Source organism: Hibiscus syriacus, unplaced genomic scaffold (genome assembly GCF_006381635.1).
Source record: "Hibiscus syriacus cultivar Baekdansim isolate YM2019G1 unplaced genomic scaffold, ASM638163v2 tig00110332_pilon, whole genome shotgun sequence".
NCBI classification, from domain to species: domain Eukaryota; kingdom Viridiplantae; phylum Streptophyta; class Magnoliopsida; order Malvales; family Malvaceae; genus Hibiscus; species Hibiscus syriacus.
The window spans coordinates 8,536,855-8,548,020 of record NW_024062688.1 but is presented as its reverse complement, the minus strand read 5'-3'; the positions used below and the strand labels follow the sequence as shown (position 1 = coordinate 8,548,020).

General features: G+C 33.0%; 2 protein-coding genes across 2 annotated transcripts; both read left to right on the top strand.

The window, feature by feature from the left end:
• The first annotated feature begins 5,341 nt into the window (after window positions 1–5,341).
• On the top strand, window positions 5,342–6,115 carry LOC120120094. Its single transcript, XM_039139830.1, has one exon. It carries the CDS (start codon window positions 5,342–5,344, stop codon window positions 6,113–6,115), a length of 774 nt encoding a protein of 257 aa, XP_038995761.1.
• A 1,359-nt stretch (window positions 6,116–7,474) lies between these two features.
• On the top strand, window positions 7,475–10,845 carry LOC120119711 (pentatricopeptide repeat-containing protein At3g22150, chloroplastic-like). Its single transcript, XM_039139524.1, has 2 exons — window positions 7,475–10,302; window positions 10,701–10,845. Exon 1 carries the CDS (start codon window positions 7,496–7,498, stop codon window positions 9,941–9,943), a length of 2,448 nt encoding a protein of 815 aa, XP_038995455.1. The 5' UTR covers window positions 7,475–7,495; the 3' UTR covers window positions 9,944–10,302; window positions 10,701–10,845.
• Window positions 10,846–11,166: the final 321 nt, after the last annotated feature.

Below are 11,166 nucleotides of genomic sequence, written 5' to 3'. Positions count from 1 at the left end.
ATATGTTTATAAGATGAATGAAATCAGAGTTATGGATTTGAATCAAATGGGTAGTATTGTGTATAAGTAAGATTGTGGATGTGATAAAGGTTTGTATTCCAGATGGAAAGAGTTAGCGTTGACTAACAAGATTGTGTGATGAAATGTATTGGAGTTATAAGATTTTAAGATATTGCCAGGATATGATAACCAAATATGAAGTGAATCTGGATACATTTGTATATTGTGATCATAGTAAAGTGATATAGTGAAGGAAGTAAGGATTTGTATGTTTGAGTAAAGCTAAGGATTGCTAAGAAGAATTTAAGAATGGATACATCATTAATCAATTTATAAGATAAAGAAGTTAGAATGTTAAGTATGAATAATGGAAATTGCATGGTGTATAAGAATAAAGGTGGATTTATAAGTTAAGTAAATTATTGTTGAGATAATTTCGAATAGAAATGATGTATATAATTGATTGATTGATTAGGGCTTGTGCCCTAGATTGAACAGTTACTATTGATGAGTTGTAATAGTAAAAGTGATAAAGTTGTAAGATTTGGAAAAGGTGTAAGGTTAAGTCAATCAAGTCTGATATGGATTTAGATATGGTAGTATATCCTGATAATGTAAATGTGGTATAGTTAAGAAGATATGGATTTGTGTATCTAAAGGATGCTAGAAGAGTATGAGAGTCTGAAGAAAAGATATGACCTATGTTATAAGAAGATTTTAAATTAGGGAAAAGTAATTGAATAAGGAAATGAAATGACTGAGTTTAAAGGATCAGATGTGATAAAAGTTATGTTGAAGTATAAATTATAAGTTGATTAGAAGTAAGAAAGGTTTGTCAGAGGATGTGAAATATTGTTTGATTCTGCAAGATGTATGTTTTAATTATCTATGATGAAGATTTAAAGTTATGTTTCTTGGTCAAGTAGAAGTAGTCAGAGAAAAAAAGAATGATTTATATGATTAAAGAAGTTAAGAGACAGTAAAGTGATGATAGAATGAAGTTGGAGTATGATTGCAAGGCAATTAGAGATTGATAAGTAAATTGATTGATTTATGATTTGAAGTGATAAGAACTGAAGTTAGTGTATACTTGATAAGTGATATGATATGGATGTATAAGGGAAGAAGGTAGATGAAGAACTAAAGGAATGAAAAGTAAGTTTTCTGATGGCGACAGGAAAGATTAAGTAAATGAAGCAACATGAAAACATTAGAACATATGTTCTTATCAAGATGTACAGTGAAAATTCGAGGACGAATTTTCTTTAAAGGAGGGGAGATTTGTATCATCCTCAATATCGAGCTAGTGACTTAAAGGTGAATTTTGAAAGTATTGTGTTCAATTTCGAAATAAGTTAAAAAGTTCAGAATTTTAATTGGAGAATTTTGAGGTTGGATTTAATAGTAAAGTTTGAAAGTAATAAGGGTATTATGGTCTTTTCTAAGAGAATATTTTTATTTCTCTTTTAAGGGATATAAAACGTGGGAAATGAGGGAAATGAGTTTCCAGAGTTTTCTTCTTCTCATTTTTTCTTCACGCATGGAAGCCAAGAGCTAAGGTGAGAATTTTTATTAGTTGATTATTATTTGAATTCTAAGTTGGTTTTGATTCTTTGGAAAGTAAGAAAGCTTAAGGAAGTCTAAAGATAAGTAAAAACTCAAAGATGAAGATGTTAGAAGAGATTAAAGAATATGGGGTTTTAAGTGAAATTTTGAATAAGAATGTTTAAACGAATTTGGAGAATGAATTTGACTTGTCATCTATAAGAATAAGAAGTTAGAAGTGTTATAATTAAGTTTAGATAACATGGAAACTTTGGTATAATTATTGATTTCCATAAGAAATATGGAATTTTGAGGTTATAGATGAGATAAATGAATATTAATGAGTTTAAGTATGTATATGTAAGTTAGGAATATGAAAAGGGATGAAAGATGAAGCGTTTGAATTGAATCAAGAGGATTTTTGAGCTCAAAACTGATTTCTGGGCTAGGGGGAATCAAAGGGGTACCGATACCCTCTCAAACGAGCAGAATTCCATAATGTCATGAGGGTATCGATACCCCCTAAAGGAAAATGGAAATGTTGATTTCTTAAAGTCGTTTAAGCTATTAGTATCAAGTTATAAGGTTAGATTTTGATAAATTGCCTTAAATTGTATATTTGTGTAGATACCGAGCATAAATCAGTTCCGGAACATTTGGCAAATAAGATCGATCAAGGGAAATATGAGAGATCAGTATTAACTTAATGAGGCCCAGGTGAGTGCATCTTATTTTATAGGATTATAAGGAAATTGGACTTGTGATAAGTCTATTTCTTATAGTTGTTTTATTATGCATGAAGTGTTGATTATAAGTAGGCGAATGACATGAAATGTATGTATGATTGATTATATGAGCTGATATGTTCTTGTATGTGTTATAATTTATGTAAGTATAAAGAATAAGTCATATGATAAGATCTACGTAATATATAGAATGGAAAATATATGTTTATGAAGAGTTATAAGAGAACCTACATAAATTATATGATAAAGGGAGTATAGGATTATGAAATAAAATATGTAAAAATAAAAGAATATGATGAAAGTGAATCCACGAGAAACGAAGAAACTAAATAAAATTGAGTTATAGAATGAAATGAGAATAATGTATCAATTAGGAAACTTAAATATAGAGTGATATGAGAAAATTATAGGAGTTATATGAAATTGAATTAAGTAAATTGATTAATTTGTATATAAAAGAAATAATAGAAGTAATATATATGTTTATCAGTATAATATAGGTTATGTAATATAAGTGCATACTAAGAAATAATGAATAAGATAGATGATGCGATGTAAATTATATTATGAATTAGTGATATATGAATGTGATATAAATATGTAATAAAACTTATGTGTTGTATGATAAATATGAACATATGAGAAGAAGAGATAAGATAAGTGACTTGTGATAGGAACTATATGACCATAAATTATGTAAATAGAAATACTTTAAGTGATATGTATCTCTGAATATTTGGATATGTATATAAACGATGTGATATATGAGGTCATATGAAATATTATATTATATGACTATGTGAGTATATGAAAAAGAATATAAGTACATGTGAATTATATAGAAATGATTTATGTAAACATGTTTGATATGTATTACATGTATGTGAATATAAGAGAATAAAACATAAACCATATGAAAAGATATAAGTCCTATGATATTACCTATGTGAATATATGAGAAAGTATATGAGTTATATGTATTACATGATATGTGTGATTTCACAAGAAATGACATGAGCTATGTGATTACATGATTATAAGATATCAGACATGCGATAAGAGATAAGTAATATGAATATGTGAATATGAAATGAAATAAATGATAATGCCCATGTTATGTGTCATGAGAGCTAGGGGTATAGTTGGCATGCCAAGAGTCGAGGGTCTACGCGGTCCTTCGAGACATATATGTATTCTTTGGAACATGTATGGGGTCTGTTGAGACACCTATGTGATCCTTGTCATATGTATATGATTCTTAAGGAATAATATGTGGTCCTTATGGACATTATTATATGGCACTACGGTGCAATTCTACGTGGCACTACGGTGCAATTCTACGTGGCACTACGGTGCAATTCTACGCGGCACTTCGGTGCATTTATACGAGCTGTGGTGACAGCATTTGTGCACAACCTCAATGCACTCAAATATCTTTAGTTCTCACTAGTGTATCATGGTCTAATAAAGAAACAATAACAAATACAATATATATATATATATGATGGATATGTTTTTGATTATACAAAATGCGTTATATGAATTGTATGATGTTATGGGTGTTTCTAGGTGAAATGATATATGTCTTATATGATATGCAGAAATGATAAATACAATATCATGTGATAAATAATTTGATGATAATGATATGAATAATGATAATAATATAAATGATAATACTAAGAAAGTAGATGATGTTATATGTACATGAGTGTATTTGTTATATAAAAAGATGTGTGATTTTGTATGAAATTGTTATATGATTTTGTATGATAAGTTAGTATTAAATGTTCATGTGTTTTGTTATATGGAATGTTTTATTTGCCTCACTAAGTCTTCGACTTAGCGTGTGATTGTTTCACACGTAGGTTCGAAAAGAATATAGAGAGCAATGTGGAGCTAGACAAGTCAGTATCTCCTTTACAAAGTTCAGATCAGAAAATATATGTAATTGGTATATAGAGGTAGTTGTCATGTAAATAAAGTTTTGGAATTTGATATGCTCTTATTGGTTTGTAAAATCATATGATACTACTTTTATGTAAATTAGTTAATTGTATTTAGTAAAAGTTTTAAAATTATTTACTATTTTGTTCAAGTAAAGGTTTTGAAAAGTCAATGTGACATATCGGACTCGTAGTCGGATCGGGTACGGGTTGGGGGTGTTACACAATAGGTCTAATATTTCTCCAAGATGCTCATTGAAGATTGATCTTCACAAGGCTTTTGATTCTATCAACTGGAACTTCATTTTATCCATCTTGAAAGCTATAGGTCTGCCTCCTATCTTTTCTTCTTGGCTGGAAATTTGTTTTACCACTGCTAGCTACTCTATTTCCTTTAATGGAAGTTTGTCTGGGTTCTTCAAGGGTGCTAAAGGACTAAGACAAGGAGACCCTCTCTCTCCATTGCTTTTTGTCCTCTCCATTAATGTCCTTTCTAAACTTCTCAATTTAGCAGCTATTAAAGGTATATTTGGATTTCATCCCAAGTGCAAAAGAATTGGTTTGACCCACTTATCTTTTGCAGACGACCTCCTAATTTTTTGCAAAGGAAATGTGGAATCTGTTATTGGTGTCTCGAGTGTACTAGATTATTTCTACGAGATATCTGGACTTAAACTCAACATTTCAAAAACAGAAGTTTTTTCTGCTGGAATGTCCTCTGCTGCTAAGGAAAATATTAAACAGATTTCTGGCTTTAACTTTGGCTCCCTTCCTGTTAGGTATCTCGGTATTCCACTGACTACTAAAAAAATTACTGACAGGGATTGTGTGAACCTTATTGAAAATATCAAAACCATATTGAATCACTGGTCCACTAAACTTCTGTGCTACGCAGGCAAACTGGAACTGATTAGAACAATCCTCTCTTCTATTTCTAATTTATGGTGCACGCAGCTCTTCCTTCCTAACTCTGTCCTTGCAAAGATTAAATAGTTTTGTTCTCGTTTCTTTTGGAAAGGGTCAGACAGAGCATCTTATGGAGCTAGAGTAAGCTGGTCCAACATCTGTTGTTTGAAATATGAAGGTTGGCTAGGAATTAAAAACATGAAGATTTGGAATAAGGCTTATATGATCCTCCTAATTAAGAAAGTCCTAGCAGGACAAGGGTCTCTTTGGGTGGCTTGGCTCAATTCTTATGTTTTTAAGGACAAGAACTTCTGGTCAGTGGAGATAAAACCTAGCACCAGCTGGTGCATGAAGAGGTTACTGAAAATGAGAATGGAGGTGCATCAATTACTGTCTACAGGAGCTGCCACTGCTAGTTCCATCTGGGATTCAATCAGAGAAAAGAGACCCACGGTTCCTTGGCAAAAACTGCTTTGGTACCCCATGCACATACCAAAATATAGCCTTATCACCTTGATGGCATTTCTTCATAGGCTCCCTACCAAGGTCCGGTTACAACGCATGGGAGTGATTATTGATTCTCATTGTGTTCTTTGTTCTGCAGAACCTGAATCAAGAGACCACCTCTTCCTTTTTTGTCCCACTGCAGCTTCCCTTTGGGAGTCCATCTTCTCTTTATCTGGATTGATTTTTTGTGCCTGCTCCTGGGGTGACTTCATGACTCAGGCATGTATCAACTTGAAAGGCAAATCCTTACTTTCCTTGATTATGAAATTGGCCTTGAACACTTTAGTGTATTTGTTATGGGAAGAGAGGAACAAACGTCTGTTCCAAGGACGTTCAAGGACTGTTGAAGACTTACTTAAGGCTATTAAAGATGTTGTTAGACTTCACTTAAAGGGTAGGACTTTTAATAGATTGCTTACAGTGAATTTTAACCTCTGCAACCACTGGAATATTACAGACCTTTGATTCTTTTTGTATGTAATCTGTTATGACTCTATTGTATTTTGTAGCTTCTTGCTATTTGGATAATAAAATCTTACTTATCCAAAAAAAAAACTAAAGTTTTGGTTTTGTTCTTTGTGTGTCTGACCGACGACTGTCTTGGACTTTGCTTTCGAGATCTGGGGAGGGCATCGGAGGATAGCAAAGGGTGAGACTGGTGCGTCCATAATGGCACATGTTTTAGTGGTGTTGTTGGAAGAATACATGGTTTCTTGTTATTGCAGAAGGTTGGCAGGTTTCTTTGTTTATGTGTTACATATCATTTTCCAGTTTGTTCATTTCACCCACCAGGGATTACATCATAACTACTTATATGAAAAATGATTTCAATATGCCATAATTTTTATTCATTTTTAAATTTAAATTTTTGAAAAATATTATATTTTTTGAAAAAAAGTAAGTCAATATATTACTTTTATTTGAAAAATATCCTTATTTCTTATTATTATTTATTGGTATGAGAGTTATATGTTTAAAATTTGAAATAGTATAGGAATATCTAGTATTTTAAAATCCATGACAAAAATATTTTTATAATGTAGATTAATGTAATATTTTTATACATTTTAATATAATTTTAGGTTAAAATTTAATTATAAATTTAACTCGATTTATTAAATGACTTTAATAGTTGAAATATCGTAAATTTTAAAAATATTAGGTTCAAGCAGTTGTGTTTGTGGGTAGGTGCATTATTAATATGGATATTGTGTCATTAATTATAAGTAATTGTTGTTGAAAAATGACACGACACAAGAAAATTAATAGATAATATTTCATTTGATTTTCAATTATAATTTGATTTTAATATTATTTAGTAATAATTTTAAAAAGAATAAAAAATCATTTTCCACAAAATATATAAAAAATGTATAACTTATTTGAGGACAAATTATATGTTTAATATTTTAACTATATTTTTGTTTTATTTTATCAACTAATTATTTTTTTATTTTAAAATAATACATAATTTTTCATTTTAATATTATGTAGCACATGTCATGTCATATAAAATAATAACGTAATAGGTGTCATATTAGTAATTGCACACATATAAAATTACCAAATCAGTATCATATGTTGATCGCTAATTAACTAATAACTTTTATTCATAAAAATATTTTAATAAAAAAATAAAATATTTAAAAATAATAATTTTAATAAATATTGGAGTTAGTTTTAGCATTATGTCAAAAAAAAAGAAAGGGGGGGGGGGGAAGCTGAAAGAATGGCAAAAAGATATGTGGATTGAGGCAAACTTACGCAATTCTAACTGCCAACCAAGCATATAAATATGATAGAGAAAGCACAAGCAAGCTAAACAAATCATCTTATCCATCATTCATGGCCTCCTCGGCTCTCCCTCTGCCACTCTCCCTGACATCAACCACAGTCAGCACCGCCAAAAACAACCCTTCCCGTTCTCCACCCACCATCATCTCCTCCCCACCCCCCAATCCAACTCTCAAAACTCCCACCATCCGTTCCCGCCTTAGCAGAATATGCCAACAAGGCCAACCCCACCTTGCCCGCCAGCTCTTCGACACAATTCCCCAACCAACAACAGTTCTTTGGAACACCATCATCATTGGTTACATTTGCAACAACATTCCCCGTGAGGCCCTTTTATTCTATTCCTACATGAAGAATTCCTCCTCTCTCACCAAATGCGACCCTTATACTTACTCCTCTGTTCTCAAAGCTTGTGCTCTGTTGCAGAACTTTCGCATAGGTAAAGCCGTGCATTGCCATTTCATTCGGGGTTTAACATACCCAAGTAGGATCGTCTATAATGCTTTGTTGAATTTTTATGCTACTTGTTTGAGTTCTATGGACAGTAAGGAAATGGGTGATTATAGTAAAGGCTTCTATTATTTGGAAAATGATTTGGTATGTAAAGCATTTAATGTGATGCGTAAGAGAGATGTGGTGGCTTGGAATACTATGATTTCGTGGTATGTAAAGACAGAGAGATATCTGGAAGCAGTTAAGTTGTTTAGGAATATGATGAAAACAGGGATAAAACAAAGTGCAGTTAGTTTTGTTAATGTTTTCCCAGCTATATCCGGTTTAGAGGACTGTAATAATGCCGAAGTTCTGTATGGGATGCTTCTCAAGTTGGGTGGTGAATGTGTTGATGACCCTTTTGTTGTTAGTTCGTCGATTTCCATGTTTGCAGAGCTTGGTTGCCTTGATTTTGCTAGGAAAATATTTGACAACTGCTTGCAGAGAAATATTGAGATTTGGAACACTATGATTGGAGGGTATCTTCAAAATAATTGTCAGGTTGAAGGAATTAAGCTTTTTTTTAAAGCTATGGAATCAGAAACTGGCTTTGATGATGTCACTTATCTCTCAGCAGTAATTGCTGTTTCACAGTTGCAGCGATTGGATTTGGCACAGCAACTACATGCCTATATAATTAAGAATGTACACAAATTATCAGTTATTGTGGCCAATGCAATACTTGTTATGTATTCCAGGTGTGGTTCAATTCACACATCATTTGAAGTTTTCGATAAGATGACTGAAAGAGATGTCATTTCTTGGAATACTATGGTTTCTGCTTTTGTACAGAATGGGTTGGATGATGAAGGGTTGTTGCTCGTATATGAGATGCAAAAGCAAGGTTTCTTAGTTGATTCTGTGACTGTAACTGCCATACTTTCAGCGGCATCAAATCTTAGAAACCAGGAAATTGGAAAACAGACCCATGCTTATCTTCTTAGACATGGCATTCAATTTCAGGGGATGGATAGTTATATTATAGACATGTATGCTAAATCTGGTTTGATTAGGAATTCAATACTACTTTTTGGAAAAAGCAATTCTGGCAATAGAGATCAGGCCACGTGGAATGCTATGATTGCTGGTCTTGCTCAGAATGGCCTTATTGAAGAGGCTATTGTTGTCTTCAGTCAAATGCTTCAGCAAAATGGAATGCCCAATGCTGTGACATTGGCATCAATTCTCCCAGCATGTAGTGTGATGGGGAATTTAGATTTAGGTAAGCAACTTCATGGATTTTCCATTCGGAATTTGTTGGACGTAAATGTCTTTGTGGGAACAGCTTTAGTTGACATGTATTCAAAATCCGGTGCCCTCAAACTTGCTGAAAATATGTTTTCGAATATCCCCCAGAAGAATTCTGCCACATACTCCACAATGATATTGGGTTATGGTCAGCATGGGATAGGTGAGAAAGCTCTCTCTTTGTTTCACTCAATGCAAGCTTCCAACATTAAGCCCGATGCCATTACCTTTGTTGCGGTCTTATCAGCTTGTGGCTATGCTGGGTTGGTTGACAAGGGCCTTCATATATTTAATTCAATGGAGAGAGAGTTTAACATCCAGCCCTCTGTGGAACACTATTGCTGTGTTGCTGACATGCTAGGGAAGGTTGGGAGGGTGGAGGAAGCCTATGAGTTTGTTGAGCAATTAGGTGAAAAGGGTAATTCCTTGGAGATTTGGGGATCACTTCTTGCAGCTTGCAGGCTTCATAAAAAAACTGACCTGAGTGAAGTTGTGGCCAAGAGGCTGCTTCAAATGGACGTGGGAAACAATACAACAGGATATCATGTTTTGCTCTCAAATATTTTTGCAGAGGAAGGAAACTGGGAAAATGTTGATAGAGTGAGAAAAGCAATGGAGGGTATGAGGAAGGATGTTGGATGTAGTTGGATTGAGGTGGCTGGTTGTGTGAACTATTTTACTTCAAAACATCAAGAACACCCCCAATCTGATAAGTTATATGAATTGTTAGGACTGCGCAGAGAGTGGAAAAGATGTTGATTACTACAAATCCTTTCAGAGTTCTTGTCTACTTGGGATTTCTGAATTTGATTACTGAAGAGGAACATAACTCATGGACACTGATGAAACCTCGAGACTACAAATGGGAGATGAACATGTTTTTCCTCTAGATTACACATTGTGGGATTCTCTGTCCTGTTTAAAGATTCGGAGCTTTATTGATTCGGGCTTAAGATTTCTGGAGCATGGTATTAGAGGCTGGTTCGAGTAGGTTGCCACCTGCTTGCTAGCAGTATCCCTTGTCATGGTATTTGGTATGTAGCTTGTGCATTGGAGAGCGAGTTGGTTTAGATTTAATCTGGTCGAATCATGAAAGGAGCATCATGTTCATTGTTCAGGTTTGTAACAGGCAAAACTTCTCTTTCCTTAAGACTCCACCACTATAAGAACAACTTGATATGCCAGCTAGATAATGTATCTGATAAAGAAGTTTCCATATATACTTTCATGTACAATGTATGAAACCTGTCAACATTGGTTCATAGTGGTTTAAACTAATTAAATATAAGGATTTTTAGGGCTTATGGTTGGGATAGGATAAAGCACTATGGTTCAGATTGGACTAAATTGGGACTTAAAATATGATGTGGGTGTGGAAGTTAGATTTTAAATCCAAATTTCGTGACATCAGAAAAAACTAGTGATCATAGCACTTTTATCAATAGACCCTTAAATTGTACTTACAGGGTTTATTATTTCTACTATTTTCTCACAATCCCGTCTTCAACATTTGCAGGTCGCAAGTTTCCACCTTCAAATCTACGCCTCTTCATTTTCAGAGTATGACCAAAGTCCTTTGATGAATGATGAACTGATTGAGCCATGGTATTTTAGATGTACAAGTATGTACTTTTGTATCGGGATTCACTAAATATTCATTTCGTTTGTACAATTGCATTGGTTGTATGATAGTGGAATTATAGGATGGACTCTAAAGCGCTTCTATAACACTTGAACAAGATATACATAGATGATTTTTCTTACTTGGATCATACATTCGAGATCATATTACGAGTATCATATTATTAAAATGATTAAAATATTAAAAAATCTTAAATTAAAATTCTTTAGATTGAATTCGAGATCTAATATTAATTAAAATTGAAACAATATCTTCCTTATCAATAGACCATGATTTAATTTTCATAATTGGACGAAAATAATGAAAATATTATGATTTAATTCTTTTGCATTGGTATTTT

What these genes read in the sequence shown, in the direction of transcription:
- LOC120120094 (XM_039139830.1), top strand. Translation starts at nt 5,342, where the DNA reads ATGAAGATTTGGAATAAGGCTTATATGATCCTCCTAATTAAGAAAGTC.
- LOC120119711 (XM_039139524.1), top strand. Translation starts at nt 7,496, where the DNA reads ATGGCCTCCTCGGCTCTCCCTCTGCCACTCTCCCTGACATCAACCACA.